The 19,597-nt window shown below is 42.1% G+C and overlaps 1 protein-coding gene across 2 annotated transcripts in view; it reads left to right on the top strand.

Moving 5' to 3' along the window:
* The window catches only part of qki2 (QKI, KH domain containing, RNA binding 2), a 35,163-nt gene extending 17,159 nt beyond the window's left edge, over window positions 1–18,004 (top strand). Inside the window, exons 5-8 of one of the 2 annotated variants that reach the window (XR_013934903.1) lie at window positions 7,875–7,962; window positions 8,144–8,440; window positions 10,122–11,675; window positions 17,504–18,004. Coding sequence is in view for 1 of the 2 variants with exons in the window: in XM_080456117.1 (XP_080312243.1) it covers window positions 7,875–7,962; window positions 8,144–8,440; window positions 11,601–11,675; window positions 17,504–17,526 (483 nt within the window). In the remaining variant the exon portion in view is untranslated. The remainder of the gene's footprint in view (window positions 1–7,874; window positions 7,963–8,143; window positions 8,441–10,121; window positions 11,676–17,503) is intronic. The other variant, XM_080456117.1, reaches the window with a different exon arrangement.
* Window positions 18,005–19,597: the final 1,593 nt, after the last annotated feature.

The raw sequence follows: 19,597 nt of genomic DNA, 5'->3' as shown, positions 1-19,597 counted from the left end.
TAGATTGGATATTTCCGGAAAAGATTTGTGCATTACTGATGATGTACGACAAAGTATAAAAAGGTGGTAGGTCATCATACCGATTTGATTTAGTCGATTATAAAAACTAGTCCATACCCGTCCGGGGATATGCACACACAAAGTATTTGCAGACTTTGGGTTATGCACTACATGTGTTGTACATGCATTGCATTTGTATTGCTGAACAGCCATAAACAAAGTAGCAGTAGCAACTATTAGCACCATTCAGGTGAATTATTATTTTTGTTAGGCAGATCGACCTCCATCAAATGCTGCATTACCCGGTCCGTGGTCGCGCATGCATGCATGCACGCAGTGGTGGAAAGTAACTAAGTACATTTACTTAAGTACAATTTTGAGGTATTTGTACTTTACTTGAGTATTTCCAATTTCCAATACTTTTACTTCTACTCCACTACATCTCAGAGGCAAATATTGTACTTTTACTCCGCTACAATTATTTGAAAACTTTAGTTACTAGTTACTTTTCAGATATAAATTATGATATAATGAAACGTACATTAACCACTTTAGCCCTATTTTATACATAGGCTATTTGAAAATAGCAGATCTACAAGCTCACAACGCGTCGCATCGCGACGCGTTGTGAGCTTGTAGATCGGCTATTTTCAAATATTTAGTACTTTTACTTTTGGTACTTTAAGTACATTTTGATGCCAATACTTTTGTACTTTTACTCAAGTAATTTTTTTTATTCTGGACTTTTACTCGTAACAGAGTATTTCTATATTGCAGTATTGGTACTTTTACTTAAGTAAAGAATTTGAGTACTTTTTCCACCACTGCACGCACGCCCGTGACACGTCGCTGCGTCGCACACGCACACACGGACCCGTCGCTCCCACAGCCATGGGAAGTTGATGTTTAAGTTGTTTGAGCTACAGTATGTGTGCTAATAACACAACATGGATTAAAACATTGCGTGTGCTTGTGACATGAAAATGATATCCAAAGCGCACCCTCCCTCACTCATGAAAGGCAGTGTGTGTGGACGCGGGCCGTAAATGAAAGTTTTGCAGCGTTCTCTGTCAAACAGTGCCCGTGCGCTGTTTGTCTGTCTGGCAGCTTGATCATTCATCCCATAGCTTGGTGGGGTTATAACCATGGCGACGGTTGTAACCATGGCGAAGATAGCTCCCATAGCCCGAATTCCGAATCTCTGGTGTTTACATAAAAACGCTAATAAACAGCTTACATTTTGGGAAAGTGAAAAACGGGCATCGTCATTTTGGGCACATGCTAATGGTCAATGCCCGTGTGCAAATGCAGATCAAATGCTTCAGCCACTGAGGAGAACTGGGCAGAACAGAGAGATTCTGGGGACAGGTTTTGGTATCGGAGGTGGTGAGGACAGGTTTGGGGAATTATAGCAAGATATATCAATTGGATTTTTTTTGGTGTCAATTTGTTTATACAAAAAAAAAAATGCTTCTCCATTATTTGATTAATTGAAAGAGTAATATATAGAATAATTGCGGAAGAAAATAATTGATAGTTGCAACTCTACTTAATTTAACAGGATGGCCAAACCTACGCCTCGCCAGTCGTCACTATAGTACGAAAAAATGCGACACAAATGGTCTCCCAGGTGGGCGCGGTTGGTCGGTCGGTCACTCCACTTTCAACACTGGGATTAAGAGAGTCGTGTCTTGTGGATGTGTTTGGAAAATCCGCTGTGAAGAGTGCTGGAGTTTCACCCCAGGCTGCTCTCTGGTCACTTGACGCGTTGTATTGTATAAGCTTGTAGATTATGACGAATATCTCAAATAATTCTGATTAGACGATGATGTAATAATCGTGACAGGCCTACTCCACCACTACTACAAATCAGTTCATACACCATCTAGAGAGTGGCGTATCGCCACCCTTCCTTCGCTTGTAGATCTGTTCTTTATGGCAGGTTTTCACCATCGTACTACGGAGTAGAAACATTGATCTGTAAGCTCACAACCCGCCTTGTAGATCAGTTCTTTGCAGCACAGCTACGTGGTGGTAGTACGGAGTGTAAAAAGTGGTTCTTAAATCCACGGCGACAGCATGTGACTCTATGAAGCGTCTAGGTGTTGGTATGCATGTGCGTGCTCACTGGCTGCAAGGGATGGCGGTCCATGCTAGTTTGTGGAGGATCGCGGGGGGGGCGGGGGGGGGGTTTGTGTGTGTGTGTGTGTGTGATCCTGTGTGTGTGTGTGTGGGAGAAAGAGAGAGAGAGAGAAAGAGAGTGTAAGGGGTTAGGGTAATTAGGGAACACGCATAAAGGGGTTTCCATGGAAACTCAGGGGTTGTTTGAAAGGCTGCGCGAATGAATGGCGACTCTGTTCACTCCTTCTCCGCCACTCCATCACTCCCTTTTCTTTCACTCGTTCACAACTCTACTTCATTCCCAGCGACTGGCTACAGTTTTCACCCCCCCCCCCACACACCCAATCACACACACACACACACACACACACACACACACACACACACACACACACACACACACACACACACACACACACACCCACCCCCCGGTCTCTTTATAGAGAACATTTTGATTGCGCTCCTCAACATTTCTCACATTCTGTAAGCCACCTACACACACAGACACATGCACACACACACACACACACACACAAATCCTCTCGCATGCAGACCAGTGAAAATGCTTGCATATTGTGGACCCATGTATTCACACACATTCTTGAATTGAAAAACTTGTGAAGACCTTTGACTGATTTCTTTCGACTACATTCATTTCCCAAACCGCTGCCCTAGTCTTAACCACTTACATGCATAACTTTAAACTTTTACCCTTTAACGCAAGCGTTAAACTTAAAAGTTATTACACACCAGGAGCGATGCGAAGAAAAGGGCAAAAATGTGATTTATTTCACATCAAACTTTTATTCTGGCTGAAAAATTCTACCTTATTTTTCTAAATATATTTACGTTGCATCATCACCTCGTTATGAATCACGCTCAGTGTGCATGAGCTCATAACACAAACGGCAGTTTAAATTAATGCGAATTAATCGCAACAAAATAAACGCTCCTGGTGTTTATATGGACCTTTACCCTCAACCTAAACTTTAAAACTTAACCTTAACCTAAATTTAGACTTTACCCTAACCTAAACGTTAACCACTTCAACCCTAGCGTCCCCATTGTGGCTTATGGTGTCGAAAGTAGCCGACCTACAAGCTCATGTCGTGAGCTACAAGCTCACGACAAGTTGGCTATTTTTAAGATATTTAAGACGGTGAAAACAGGAGGGGGGCCTAGTACAGAGTCCTGGGGTACTCCGGTCAACTAAGTGTTTATAGTGTTTTAAGTGGTTAAACTTTACCCTAACCTCAACCTAACTGTGTATAGTGTTGAAGTGGTTAAACTTTAGCCTAACCTCAACCTAACTGTAATTCCAACCCAAACATTACTCATCACTACCTGACCTTAACCTTTGCTCTAACCTCAACCGCAAACTGTAATTTTAACCATTGAGCCTGAGCCTGAGTCTTTTTAAACCCTCAAGGTTTAGAAAGACTTTCCTTGAGAGATAGTTTAGGGCCTAAAAAACAATCTCAAGGAAAGTCATGACCGGCAAATTTTGCACTTTACGTACATTTCCTCATCTTTTTATCCTTGTCCCGACATGTTTCTCACAAAGCAAGAAGTACAAACGCGCACGCACGCACGCACACACACACACACACACACACACACACACACAAACACAGACACACACGCACACACACACACACACACACGCACACACACACACACACACACAAAACAGGTGTTGTGACACAAGTATGGAACTCCTCCCCCTTTAACCTCTGAGGTTGTCTGATAGCTCAGTGATTGGTTAGGACCCTTACAGGTCTGTAACTCTGAGAGTGTACTAAATGGAACCAAATGGACCCTTGACGGGTCCATTTGGTTCCATTTTGTACACTCTCAGAGTTATATGGGGGGTCCCGTGGCTTTTGTGCATAACAAACTGGGGGTCCCTTTTCAAATGTAAACGTCTGAGAACCACTGCGTTAGGGGAGTGACCACATGGTGTGAGGTCAGAGGTCACATAATGAAGTGTCATTGTCCCATATATGGGCGCAAGGGGGGCGGAGTTGTAGCCTTTTAACGCGACGCTTTCAGAACGTCAAGTCAGAGCCGTATAAGAGAGAGTCGTGTCACGCTTTGATCTCGCCGCAAAGCGGGCCGCTATGGGCTGTTTAGTTCCAAACATTGGAACTATTCCTCATTGAGATAGACAGAGCATATCCGCGTTCCATTCTTTACAATGGGAGTCTATGCTATAGTGTCGTCACTCTCATAGTTATATCACGCTGGCCTTTTGACACAACACAAGTGTTCAACGTTGGTGAACTTTGACCGGGCGGCGTCAACCAATAGGAAATCGGCTCCCTGGCTGACCTCGTTTGGCAGGCTTTTTTTTTAGTTTTATTTTAAGTTTTCATTGAGTGAGCCAAACCACTTGACTCCTGCGTAAGTCAAACAAACTGCATACCAGGAAACCGGCACACTGCCCTTCAACCAACCCAACAAGACAACATGAAACACTGACACGGGTTTGACGCCTCGGCATGCGTTGGCTGACAACGCTTCTGTTCTGACGCACGTGTGACCATGCCCTGATAGAGGTCTGTGATTGGTCAAAAGAGGGACCACCAGGCCATGACAAAAGCTCAGTGATTGGTCGAGTGACCGTATCCTGATACAGCTCGCTGAATGGTCAGTGGAGTGACCGTACCATCACAAAGCTCAGTGATTGGGTCCGGAGAGTGACCATAACCTAATACAGCTCAGTGATTGGTCAGTATGTGTGTGTGTGTCTGTGTGTGTGAGTAACACTGGAGGCAGTGTGTGAGTGCCTGTGTGTGTGTGTGTGTGTGTGTGGGGGTGTATGTATACCGTATACATAATAGTATATAATGTATGTCTGTGGGTACACATGTGTGGTCGTTACTGTGTCGTATACTGTATTATGTTAACATAATTTAAATGAATGCCTGCACTGTATGCATAACAATGTGTGTGTGTGTGTGTGTGTGTGTGCGTGCGTGCGTGGGTGTGCGTGTGCATACATGCATGTGTAAGTTCAAGGCAGCAGCGCTATGTGTTGGCTTGTGTAACCCGGACGACCTTGGTGTGGAACAGTAAATCAAACTAGCTGTTCACAGCCGTGGAACCTGATCCTCAGCTAACGTGTGACAACCCATCCGTCCCCAACGCTGGAGGACGTACCCAGGTTTTCACTTAAGTAAAAGCAGTGGTGTAAAGTAACTAAGTGCATTTACTCAAGTACTGTACTTAAGTACAATTTTGAGGTATTGTTACTTTAGTGGAGTATTTCCAATTTTCAGTATTTTTGCTTCTACTCCACTACATCTCAGAGGCAAATATTGTACTTTTACTCCACTACAATTATTTGACAACTTTAGTTACTTTGTAGATTTAGATTATTATTACAAAACATACATTAACCACTTCAGCCCTATATACATTTCGGCCATTTGAAAATAGCAGATCTACAAGCTCACAATGCGTTGCGTCGCAACGCATTGTGAGCTTGTAGATCTGCTATTTTCAAACAATTTTTTATTCATTTTATACATTTGAAAACTTGTGAAATGGGACATTCTGCATAATGAGTACTTTGTGCTTTTGGTACTTAAGTACATTTTGATACCAATACTTTTGTACTTTTACTTGTAACAGAGTATTTCTACATTGCAGTATTGATACTTTTACTTAAGTAAAACATGCGAGTACACTTTCCACCACTGACTAAAAGTAACAACATGTATTTGCATAAAAATATATTAAATCATCAAAAGTAAAGTCATTATACAGAATGTTCCATTTCACAAGTTTTCTAAATGTATCAAAATCTTTTGAAGCAGCAGATCTATCGGCTATTTTTGAATAGACAAGATAAGTTAGATAAGTTTAAAACAGGGCTTTAAAAAGTTGTTAATGTATGTTTTGTAATAATAATGAAAATCTACAAAGTAACTAGCAACTAGTACAGTATTTTCCTCTGAGATGTAGTGGAGTAGAAGTGTAAAGTATTGAAAAATTGGCATACTCAAGAAAACGTACCGCAAAATTAAGTACAGTACCTGAGTAAACGTACTTAATTACTTTACACCAGCGCTAACGCGTGTGACACTGAATCCGGGGGGGTGGGGGGGGGGGGGCGGGGGGCGACCTCCAGCGCCAACAATGCAACAATTAAACCCAAAGGCCAACGGAACAAACGACAAAAGAAACCATTCCACCTCCTACTGTTTCAACAAGACAAAAACAAAAAGAGAAGGAGAAAAAAAAAACGGAATAGGTTAGAATTAATTAGCTTTCGAATACATTTCCATAATATTGACAAAGTGTTTCCAAACAGACGGTAACAATAGGTCTTTCACTGGATCTCCTTTAACGTCACATGGATGAATCTTGATGCAGCTGAGAAATGTTGCTGAGGAATCTGATCGTGTGTGCGCGTGCGTGTGCGTGCGCGTGAGAGTGCGTGTGCGTGCATGCCACTCCCTGTTACTAAAACTCAGTTTTATAACTCGTATACTTTGTCATATAACGGTGTTGAGTGAAACTAGCCGATCTACAAGTGTGTGTGTCTGTGTCATACCGCTACCAAAGCTCAGTTTTATACCTCATATATACTTGGATGTACAACAGTGTAGCGTGAAACTAGAGAAACTAGCCGACTTGATAAGCTATTGTACCTGTCTAAGCCAAGACCCTAACTTTCATTTCTATTGCATCCAGTATTTTTCATCCTTATTCTTAATTTGTATTACTATTACCTAATACAGTTCTGTGGAACAGGTCCTGTTGACATTTTTCTGCCTGTACTTGTATAAGTAAAAGGCAAAGAAAACTCTTCTTGATGCTTGATTCTTGATCTGCAAGCTCACAATATCGTACCTTTTTATTGAAAGGATAACCCCTTGAGATGTGTCATCTAGTTTTCGAGAGGGTCCTTATCACAAAAATTCTGAAAGTACAATAGTCAAAACAATACAACAAATACATCCATGCATACATAAACAAGACAAAAACAAAACCAAAGCAAAAGCTCTCCTGAAACTGGCCACTCCCACCCCACCTGAACACCCACAAAATAACAGACTTCATGCATTAATGATGTACCCATGTAAAGCTAAATGAGAAAAAACAAGAGTAGCAACTACTTAATTACATACATGCACATGCGGTAACATGCATTGACATGCCCATGCGAATACACAGAATACAAACATGCACATGCATCTTGGAAATTAAATTGCAGTATATTCCTTAATTTCCCTTTATAATTCACAAGATTATAGAAGACCGAAAACAATCAGAAGCGTTTAGAAGCAGGTTATTTGAAGATGAGTGAGGATAGATGCTTTAAAGATATTAAAGGAGTTAATAGATCTAAGGGAACTGGGAAGATTGTTCCAATCGGCTGTGGCTTTATGTTTAAAAGCACTTCGTCCAACTTCTTTACTGATTTTGGTGGGGATAATGAAGTAAGGGTACTTTGTACGCCTTAGGTTGTATGCATCGCGAGCCTGTAGATCGGCTAGTTCAGTGGTTCTCAACCTTTGCTGGATCAGGGTGTGCATTTTCAGAGCATGTTTATTTCAAAGATCAATACATCGATTGTGTTCGGGCTTGGATCAATGGAACTTACATATTACTGGTTGGGCCATGAGGTTATTGAAAGTGGGCTATAGTTAGTAGGCTATAATTTTCACACAAAAAATAATATTTGTTTAATATTTGAACATTCTTGACATTGTGTGTGTGTGTGTGTGTATGCGTGCGTGCAGGCGGAGGGGGAGGACAGTCTAAAGAAGATGCAGCTGATGGAGCTGGCCATTCTGAACGGAACATACAGAGACGCCAACATCAAGGCCCGTAAGGATGACCTCATCACCACTGGTCACCACAGTAACACAGGGGTTCTACTGTATCTAATGTGGACAATAGCTCTGTTTCTGCTGTTAAATAGACTGTGTTTTTTGTCCCCTCTCCTCCCGTATCCATTGTGTGTGTGTGTGTGTGTGTGTGTGTGTGTGTACGTTTGTGCGGCGCGCAGCACACACCATGACGTTCTCCCTGGCGTCGCCCCAGGCGCCCCGGATGATCACCCACTCGCCGCAGCAGATGATGCAGCAGATGCAGCGGAACCCCGTCCCCACGTCCATGTCCTCGCCCACGCTCATGCCCCTGATCCGCCAGATACAGAGCTCCGCCCTCATGCAGGGAGGCAACCCGCACCTGATGCAGCAAGGGCCCGAGTCCGGCATCATCTACGCCTCGCCCTACGAGTACCCGTACACGCTCACCCCCTCCATACTGGAGTACGGCCCCATCGACTCGTCTGGAGTATTAGGTACTTATAAAACCCTTTAGCAGGTGTACACACACACACACACACACACACACACACACACACACACACACACACATCTGCAGTGGTGGACTAAGAGCTCGACTCCAGTAGTACTCAGTCAAAGTATAGATACTTGACCTGCTCAAATATTACTCAAGCGAAAGTTGCTTAACGTGCTGGAGTACTTGTTTTAAAAAAATACTTAAGTGTAAGTATTCAAAAGTACAAATTAGACGGTACATTTTGTTTTTAAGATAAGTGTATTACTTTCTTGAAATGTCTCAATGAAATCTTCACCAAAAAAATCTAAAATAGAAAAAATAGTGACCTTGTAGATCTGCTATTTTCACTATTTTTGAAATGGAGATTAAGTGGTTAATTCATAATGTAGTTTCCACTACTTTCCTATAGACAAGTAGTGGAGACAAAGGTACAATATTTGTAGTGAAAGTCCTCCTAAGCCTCCAAACAATCACATAGTCACTTAAAGTGCAGATACTCAAAACATTTACTCAAGTAAAGCACTCGAGTTAATGTAATTAGTTACCGACTGTCCACCATTGCACATGTGTGATGCAGAGTTGCATGCAGCGCTGGACCAGAGCCTCACTAACGCCCTGTTAAAGAATGTTAACAACCCACAGGGAATGTATCACCATGTGTTCATCTGTGACTGGCCTTCATACGCTGTCATTACTCATTCATTACTCATTAAAAGTAAAGATGCTTTTCAAGTGAGGAAAGTGTTCTCCGTGGTCTCTGTTCTACAACTGTTGTCTGAAAAGCAAACAGTTTTACACAAATAGCTTCACCATGCAGTTTATGAGTCGGCAGTTTGCGCTAGCTTGTGCACGTGGCAAAAGCTTGTTTTTAGTATTTTATTTTTACTCGCACGCAAGCGGTGAGAAATTCACTGTGGGTTGTTAATGTTGTCTTTGACAGGATGTTAAGCCAGATTCATACTCTGTATTGTGATTTTGAAGCTAACAACGCACCGCATCATGACACGTTGTTAGCTTGAAAATCAGTTGGCAAAGCAATGCCCTTGTAGTGCAACAGAGTATACATTAGGCTCTATGCAGAGCAGCCATGTTGGAAAGAAATTGGGGCGCTTCCTTACTTCCTTCACAGGTCTTACCAATGATACTAACGAAGGCTCTGTTCCATTTAGAGTAGCACAGTGGTTCTCAAACTCTTTAATTTGTAGTACCCCCATGACATTATAGTTACACACCCGTAAGGGGCCATTTGGAACCCCCTCAAGGAGACAATGAGGGTCCCTGGACCACACTTTAAGACCCACTGGTGTAGCAGAGTGTTTGCAGTGAGCCAACATGCACAATATCAGCACCCTGACTCTATGCTTGACCAGAATGGAACACAATCTTAATTAGCATCATTGGTAACACCTGTGATGGTAAACTAAGAAAGCGGCCCAATTTCTTTCCAATATGGGCTGCTGTGCATAGCTAGAGCCTATAGACGAATCCACAGACGCGCTGCCTGTTGCTGCCTGTAGGCGGCCATTGCTGCGGTGTCGCGGTGCGGAGCGTTGACACCGCAGCTATGGCTGCCTACAGGCAGCGCGTCTGTGGATTCGTCTATAGGGCTTCAGTGAGGCACTGGACCAGAGCTATGAGAGCTAAGCTAACCGTAACCTTCTCTCTTTGTTGTTCAACAGGTATGGCATTCCCAACCAAAGGCTAAATGATAGCAAACACCTCCCTACACACACATGGACTGGCTTTGCAGAGAAAACCCCCTACATGTGCCTGACCTATTATAGCAAAACACTGAAATGTCCTTTTATACTTTAGGATGACAGATTTGTTGACCACGTTTGTTTGTTTTTTTGTTTTTGTTTTTCTACTTTAGTGATTTAATGTCCATTCCTTCTCTTCACAAGCCTTGTGATTTAATCTATTTATTAGCGTATGGTGTCGGCTAGCTAGCTAGCGCTGCGGCGTGTGGTAGCGTAATGTGTTTAACACTTTAATAGCTTCAGCTTTGTAACTGTGATGCTGCCCTTTTTAGTTAACATATCAGTATGATAGCACTGTTTGTTTGTGTTTTAAAGAAACGTGTGTGTTTTATAGATCTATACGCAGCGACCTTGAACCAACCTTCAAGGTTGAATCTATATTGAAATTAGTGGACAAAGTTCACGTTCTCAGAGTAATAAAGCTCAGTGTAGATGTCCACAGAAAGAGTAGAAATGATATCTCTTAGACCTTTATTTGTTGTTATTTTCACTCTTTAACCCTTAAATCAGTGGTTCGCAACCTTTTTTCCTCGGAGCCCCCCCTTCATACATTGGACAAACGCTGAGACCCCCCCCCCCCCCACACACACACACACACACACACACACACACACACACACACATACATATGTGCACACATGCACACCCACCCACCCACACACACTATATACTTCTCATAGGACAAATGTTTTTGCAATTTTAAATACATATATAATAGGAATGCCAGGTTGAAAGGGACCCCAGGTGTCCTTGAGGGGGCTACAGGGGGTCCCCAGCAAAATGATTGGTAACTCTTGAGTGTACGCTCTCAGAAGTTATAGGGGGGTGTCCGTGGCTTAATACATGGTAAACCAGGGGGGTCCTTGACATGAAAAAGGTTTGAGAACCACTGCCTTAAAGTGTGTAGTAAAAAGCCTGGTTGTACTGATGTAGGTGCTATGTTGTGTTCTGGGCTGACTGTGTGATGTTGATGAAGCCTGCTGTCCAGTCTAGAGCCCGACCCATGACACGGTTTTGGGGTCCGGACCCCAAAAACAAATCGGACCAATTTTTGCATCCGATTTTTGGGGGCCGATTTTTGAGTCCTAGACCCCCCCCCCCCTCTGATTATAACGATGTTTTGACTCGATGATTTGTGAAAAAGATGCAAAACGTTCAAATCAATTTGAAAAGCTTTAGATTTTATTAAAGTCTCAATTTGAGAACATTTAACAAATAACTTTTTTGATAAACACTTTTTTTTTTACCACCACAAAAAAAAAAGGCAAAAAAGGACCTTATGATCTATGGGTCCGGACAGACAACGTGGGTCGGCCTCTAGTCCTATCTGTCCAATCATGAAGTAACCCGTTGTTGTGTGCTCTGTTTTGGCCAATGGCGTGGCTCTGCTGTGAGCAGGTGCCATGGCGGCTAAGGTTCGACGCCACGACATGAGAATCCATCCTTACCAAAGGGTAGTGACTACAGACAGAGGTTAGTTAGCTCACCAGACACTCTGTGCGTGTGTGTGTGTGTGTGTTTGTATTACTATACTCGTTAGGACCGAATGCAGTGGTGTAAAGTAACATGTACTCAAGTACTGTACTTAAGTTACTTTACTCGAGTATTTAAAATGTTCAGTACTTTTACTTCTACTCCATCTCAGAGGCAAACTTTTACTCCACTACAATTATTTGAAAACTTTAGTTACTAGTTACTTTGCAGATATACATTATTACATTATAAAACATACATTAACCACTTCAGCCCCATTTTATACCTATAGGCTATTTGAAAATAGCCGATCTACAGGCTCACAACGCGTCGCATCGGTGAGCTTGTAGATCTGCTATTTTCAAACATTTTAGTACTTTTACTTTCGGTACCTTGTAAGTATATTTTGATGCCAATGCTTTTGTTCTTTTACTCAAGTAACATTTCGAACACAGGCCTTTTACTTGTTAAAGAGTATTTTTGTATTGTGGTATTGCTTACTTTTACTTAAGTAAAATATCTTGAGTACTTTTTTCCACCACTGACCTAATGTCCCCACAAGTATAGTATAATTTGATAAATAGATGATGCTGTGGGGATGGCCATGTTCCCGGTAGTGGAAAAAAAGGTTCATTTCAGTGAACGAACGATTTTATTCACGTTCACGGCAATGATTCGTTCAAATGATTCGTTCACGTTCTCGTTCAGTAGCGCTATTTTCTAGTGTTCAACATTTACTCGAGTAAAAGTACAAAGGTATTGGCATCAAAATATACTTAAAGTACCAAAAGTAAAAGTACTAACATAATTTGAAAATAGACGATCTACAAGCTCACAACGCGTCGCGACGCGTTGTGAGCTTGTAGATCTGCTATTTTCAAATAGCCTAGGTATAAAATAGGGCTAAAGTGGTTACAGTATGTTTTATAATGTTTGTAAAACATCATCGCGGGAGCGTTTTTTTTTTTCACGTCGCGCGTGAACGTAACAGTTTCAGAAAGTGAACGAGCTCGTTCACGTTCACGGCAAATGAACTAGTTATTTTTAACAAATGGATCATGAACGACACATCACTAGTTCCCGGTCCTCCTCACAAGAAAAACGTGTGGTTAAATAATATGTTTTGGGTCCTATAAATGAATTAACATGGGATGCATAGAAAGTGTCATTATAAAACGGTTTATAATGTATTATGAGTGCTTATATAACTGTAATTATACAGTGTTATATGCATATCACAATGCATTTACACTTGACCTTATAAGTCATTATAGAATGCTTTATAATGTGTTATGATTATTGTTATAAAGCATTATGAATATTTATGAGTTCTTATAACTATAATTATACAGCGTTATAAGCAGATTATCATGCATTACAAGTATGTTTATAATGCATTATAGACATGGAATGCATAGCCAGTGTTTCCCTGTTGTGGTTAGTGTCAGGATTAGACATTTAGAGGTTAGTTTTAGGGGGTTGGTGGTTAGGGAGGATGGATTTCCCTATTTCATACTTAGTGGCGATGTCACACACCGAAAGATAGCCGTTCTACAAGCTTGTAGATCTGCTATTCTTCGGGCTATTTTTCAATGCCCTCCTAAAATGTCGACGTCCTCGCAAGTGTAGTAATACAAACGTGTGCGTGTGAATGTCTGAATGGGTGCATTCCTGTGTATGTGCGCGAGTTCCCGACCGTGCATGATCTGTGTGCACATGCGCACGTGTGTGTGTGTGTGTGTGTCGCGAAAGGGTGCATTCCTGTGTATATGTGCGTAAGTACCCGTGCATGATCTGTGTGCACGTGCACACGTGATGCGTGGTGTGTGTGTGTGTGTGTGTGTGTGTGTGTGTGTGTGTGTGAACCAGTGTCAGTTTACATACTGTGGTAACACGGCGTGCTCAGAGCACCTCGGTATGGTCAGACATAAACAAAAGGTCACACACTGATGCAGTGATAGATATAATGTGAAACAGATTGGTCTCAATGATAAGCACAGTCCATGAGAATGAGTGGCGGAGGAGAGGGGGGGGGTGGCAAGCTCTCTGCCCACCAATTAGATGAAGCAGAATGCTTGTGGGCGGGCCTTCTCAATTAGAATGGGTCATTACATTCATGTGACGGTCCTTGTGACTGACTGAAGCCTTTTTTTGTTGTTTTTTTTCTCTCCTTTTCTCATCGTTTGCCTTTTCGACCTACAGACGAGGCCGTTTGGGTTTAAAGGACGACTTCGCACATTTTTCAACCCAACTTCATGTAAATGGTCCTCACTAATGCTCATGATAAAATGGTTAAAATAAGGATTTTTTTTTATCAACACGAGAACAATGGCGTTTTTATTAGCTTGGATTCCCCATCGATGATGTCACTGGTAGGCGGGTTTCTGAACTGTCCACAGCCCCTCCTCTGAGACACAGAGTGAGTAGACAGAAATAAAACCATTTTTTAAATCATGAGCATCAGTGAGGACCAATTATATGAAGATTACATTGAAAATGGGTGAAGTTGTCCTTTAACATTCAGATCAACTTATCATTCCATGAAAAACCAGAAAAAAAAACAGATTGATTTTCCTTTTCTTTTGATAAACTTTATCCTCGTTTTGTGTCCATCTCAATATAGCGTAACACTTGAAAAAGCTATTGTTCCTTTTAAAGACGGTTACTTGATGAGAAAATCTTTTTTGTTTGTTTGTTTTTTCCAAATACTAAAAAAAACAGCAGTGTGTGATTACTACTGAATTCTGTGTTATAAGCTCTTTTATATTATTATGACATGATTATATACTTTAGTCTGTTGTCTTATCACACGCCCACTGGGCTGTTTACATCCTTCATATACAGTATATATTCCTTAGTGGGAGTGGTGCTGATGCTATGTATTTAGCTGCAAAAATAAATATGTAAATAGGGATGTTAAGGATTTTAAGTGCTTTATGTTTTTGTTTTTGTTTTGAGCTTCTTGAAGGGGATTTTCGCCCGACGGTTTTCTTAACTTTTCTATGATGTTATGATATCCCAGGACGAGTGGTATAGTTGAAAAATGCATAATTCCATAACGATTGAACTGCAGCTAAAACCCAAGCGTATAGGCCATGTGCTAGATCGCCTATTTTAATGTTTTTGTTTTTTTTTGTGAGATCTAACGTTCTTAAGGACAGTGAACGCTCCACGTTGTTTTTGTCCCAAACGGGCCACCAAAGTGACGTGGACGACGTCACGTGTGAAATCTCGTCTTGCGAGACTTCCGGAGATGCGCATCCGACATAAACTTAAAGATGGAGTGCCGTGATTTTCAGTGATTTTTTCCCCCCCCTAAAACATAATAATCAGGTATTATGGTTACACTAGGAGGAAGATTTTTTTCAAAAAAGTGTACAGAAAGTGTTAAAATTATGTTTTTATGTGGACACGCCTCCAGTTCATTAAGTATACCTGGTTCTCACCTTAGCACCTCCCACCTGTCCTAGTCCCTCCTCCTCCTCATGCCCACACCTGTTGTGTTATGATAATGAGGGGGAGGGTATATTTCTACTATGTCACTAAAGCGCTGTTTTTCTATTGCCACGTTTGACCCTCAAGGTTTCAGCCTCCAGGAAGAAACTCAAAATAGTCAGAGAAGACATAAAAACACCACCAGGGGGCTTAATGAAGTTCTATCAACCTCGTAGACACATGAAAGACAGAAAAAGTGCAAAACCATGGCACCACCTCTTTCAGATCTCACCAAAAAAAAGGGGGAAAAAGATATTAAAATAGGCAATCTAGCACACAGCCTATACGCTCAGGTTTTTAGCTGCGTTTGACTCGTTATGGAATTATGATTTTTTTCTACCGCACCATTCGTCCTAGGGTGTCATAACATCATAGAAAAGGTACGAAAACCGTCGGGCGAAATTCCCCTTTAACTTAAAGGTCGCTCGTAAATACATGCGCGGTAAAGTCCTTCAGTGTTGGATTTGTTTTAAATCAACACGGATTTTACCCTGCATTCTTTTATTCCATTTTTTACATTATACTTTTTATAGGTAAAGAGTATCCATGTAAACTTCCAACGGTACAGTTTTTAGCAGTAGAGAGGATCGCATTGGGACACAGTACTGTACTCTTATGTATTTATATCAAAAAAGGTGTCCCTCTCCAATTTATTTGTTTCTTTTTTTCTTTCTGGCCTCATGACTGTATGCAATAGAAACAGACTATAGCTATAGATGCCCTGTTGTGTGTTTTTTGAGCAGTGGCGCTCATGTTATTGTACAGTGAACGAAAAAAAAAAAAAAAAACTTCAAAAATCTCTAAAAGGCAATAAAGTTGAATATTGAAAAACAAACCTCTAAAGCGAACCAAAGCCTCTAAATTATTACCGTAGTTAGAACAATGTCTGTTTTGATAATTCTATTTCTTTAATTCCGTCTAAAAAACAAAACAAATCACCATCTTTTTAACCACCTCATCACTTGTTTTTTCCTTTTACATTTGGGCCTCTTCTGCTTCACCGTAGTATCTTAGCTGCAGTTTTTCTAATAACCTCATTGTGGCAGTGGAGCCGGAATCATAATCAATAAAACCTTGACTCAATCACAACAGTTAATCATCCAGATTGTCTGCCTGCTGCTAAACATTACCTCTAATTTGTCACGGTGGGAGTTAGACCCGTCAGCCTTCTTTTTTAGAGATTAAAAAAAACAAACAAACAAACCACTCTCTCTCTCACACAGATGAAACCATGCTATGTCTTCTTCTCTGTCCATGGTTTTGGTGTCTGTCTGTGCCAGGTGTTAGCCCAGCTAGCATGAATAGTAATCACTGTACACAATCAAATCCACGGCGTTGACTTAACTGGGAAAGCGTGCAAAATGGAGCCAAATCGACTCTTTTCGGGGTCCATTCGGTTCCAGGTGTGTACGCTCTCTGAGTTATATTACCGCTGAGGATTTTACTGTGGAGCAGCAGTTACACAGTAGGAGGGGACCCCCAACTAAACCACTACCCCCCCCCCACCCCCCCCAAACCAAAAGGCCGACCTTCATAAGCAGATATGAGCATGCATAAACGCCCATTCCTTAAAGGGATAGTTCACCCCCAAAATGACTTTTTTCCTATCGATTAGTCACCTCCATGGAGACTTAAATTCATGGATATATTTTTTATTTTTGTCGCATTCCTAAACCAATAATTTGATGACCTGCAGCGATTCCTGTAGGAGTCTCCTTTGTGTCTCCTACCGGAACCGCTGCCTACCGGTCCGCTGGCTTAGGAATGCGACAAAAACCCCAAATTATCCATGAATTTTTTTTTTTTTGGGGTGACTAATCGATTGAATTTTTTTTTTTTTTTTTGGGTGAACTATCCCTTTATAAGTCAATCTTCGGTGGCTGACGTAAGCGTTAATGAATGGTTATTCCGTGCTTACGAAGGCCGTCAGGCCTGCGATCGATCGCACTGCAGCACGCACCAATAAGACGGCAAACAAGGCGGTTAATTTGGGGGAAAACGTGCCGAGCATTGCATATAACTGGCAACAACAACTAAAAACAATATGGCGCAGGCGCGTTCTTAAAACGCGCGATCGCGGCCGCTAATCTGCCCCCCCGAGCTGAGGCCCCGCCCCCCTCCCACTGTGTGACTGCGGTAGATGCTGTAATGATTATCACCCTGACGCCACTAGCTGAAACTAATCTCTCTTCTATCTTTGTTTTTCTTTCTTTTTTTTATGTCCCCCCCTCCCCCCTTTTATGTTCCCTTCCTCTCTTCTTCTTCTTTTTTCTTTTTTTTTTTACTTCGTTTTTTTCCTCGTCTGTCCCGTCCTTCTGTATGTCTAACTCTAGCTGCCACGGCAACTAACCCATGACCCCTTGACCTTCTGACCTTTCCGCCCAACTGGTGATCCCGCCCATCTCTGCCTGCCCTGGCGCCGCGCTCTCATTGGCCACCGCGGCCCCCCAGCCAATCCCCCCCGGTCAAGCCAACCAGAGACCACTACTACTACTACTGCACAATGGGAACAACTTGTCCAACCAGCCAATCCAGAGGGACCGCCATCATGTGGGACCCCGCCTATCTCCGAGTCCTAGCCAATCGTGCCTTCCTCCCCATCCCCCCCCCCCCCCGATGCTAAGCTGTCACTTTTAAGACAGCGGTTCGACGGGGACCCCCGCGGGGGTCCTTGCGGTGGTTCCAGAGAGTCCCCATCTAACTGATTGATAGTTTGGGAACCAAATGGAGCACTTTCGGGGTTCTGTAACTCTCGAGAGCGTACGAATGGAACCGAACGGACCCGTAACGGGTCCGTTCGGTTCCATTTGTACGCTCTCAAGAGTTATGGGGGTCCGTGGCCTAAATGTGGACCACTCTGGGGGTCCCTGACATTTTTTATGTTTGAGAATTACTGGTTTTAAGAAGCTGTCATTCCCAGCCCAACAGTCAAAAAAAAAGCCCAATCCTTTTTTGAGTTGTTTCCCATTCTTCATTGATCGTGAAATGATCAATGTTTGTGAACCCCCCCCCCCCCCCCCCTCCCTCCCCCACAACTCCCATACAACCAGTAGATTTTTATTGGGGTAACGTGTTCCCCATCCGCCACGGGTTCGGGGCCAAAACCCGTCTCTGAGCTGATCTGGTCTGAAGGGCCGATCGTGCCAACCCCCTGATCTGCACTCCTCTGCCCCCAGTGGTGGACAATAGTACTTGAGTCTAGATAGTATAGATACTTGATCAGGCTATTTTTCCACTGTGTTTTAAATATGGCCTAAGTGTTTAATTCATAATGTACTTTTTTCTTTTCCCCTTCATTGAAAAGTAGTGGAGTCAAAAGTACACAATTTTGTCTTTGTAGTAGAGTGAAAGTGAAATGTAGTAGAGTGAAAGTCATAAGTATCTAAAAATTACATATACTCAAGTACAAGTATATATACTAAAAACTAAAATGTACTTTCAGTACAGTGCTCAAGTTAATGTACTTAGTTTATTGTCCACCACTGTCCCCAGTCCCCATGTGACACCATATTAATGAATGACTATGCTAATTGCGTGGTAACTACACTGATAATGATGATAATTGTACTTATCCTCCATATTGACCCTCCTCCTTGATGAACACTAAACTCTAAAATGGGTATTTTGAGGTTTTTGGTGTATTTGAGTTGTGCTATTTTTGTGTTTGTCGGGCGGGGGGCATTTGTCACGTTTTGTCACGTCGTTAGCTTGCAGCTAGTCTCCACTGGGATGTAGGAGGAATGCTAACTAGCCGTGTAGAAACTCAATGTGGCAAAAGCACTCGGAGTGAATATGTATACATATATTAAACATAGTATATCGTTGCTGTCGCGTGGAAACCTTGTAAGTCTGAAACTGTCGGGAGATAAAAGGTTTCTGCCCAACAGCAACGATGTGTATGTTAGAAAAATATCTAAGTAGAATGGAGGAGGAAAAAAGCCAAGATATCCCTTTAAGTGTTTGTAGATGGGAAGGCTAAATCGTCACAGTTACACATTATGCAACTCATCTCATGTTTATCATACCTCAATTCCTCTCTCCTGTTACGCCCGTATGCACGACATTGAATCGACACGCACAAATGTATGTCACACCTGAGCTCACACGCACACGCACACACACAAGGGGAGATCCTAGCCCTCTTGTCTAAGTGTAGCAGACTGCCTTCCTCTTTCCACAGAGTTTGCCTATTATAAAACGCTGCAAGTAGGAGCTTTGACGTACAACGAAACAGTGCCTTTATTTATTAACAATATAACGGATTAATGTTACAAACCTAATAGGAATAATAGTAGTTTTACATGTTATCGTTGAACACACGTGTTCTTCTAGTGCCAAAACGTGGCTCAACTGAAAGGAAAGTGCATTAAACAGCATTGTTTCTCAACATAGGGGGTCCGTCTGTAACTCGGAGCGTAAACCATGTG

The sequence above is a fragment of the Gymnoscopelus braueri genome (assembly GCF_963280865.1).
Source record: "Gymnoscopelus braueri genome assembly, chromosome: 17".
NCBI classification, from domain to species: domain Eukaryota; kingdom Metazoa; phylum Chordata; class Actinopteri; order Myctophiformes; family Myctophidae; genus Gymnoscopelus; species Gymnoscopelus braueri.
Note: the sequence above shows the minus strand (reverse complement) of the source record. Positions and strands in the feature narration are given on the sequence as shown.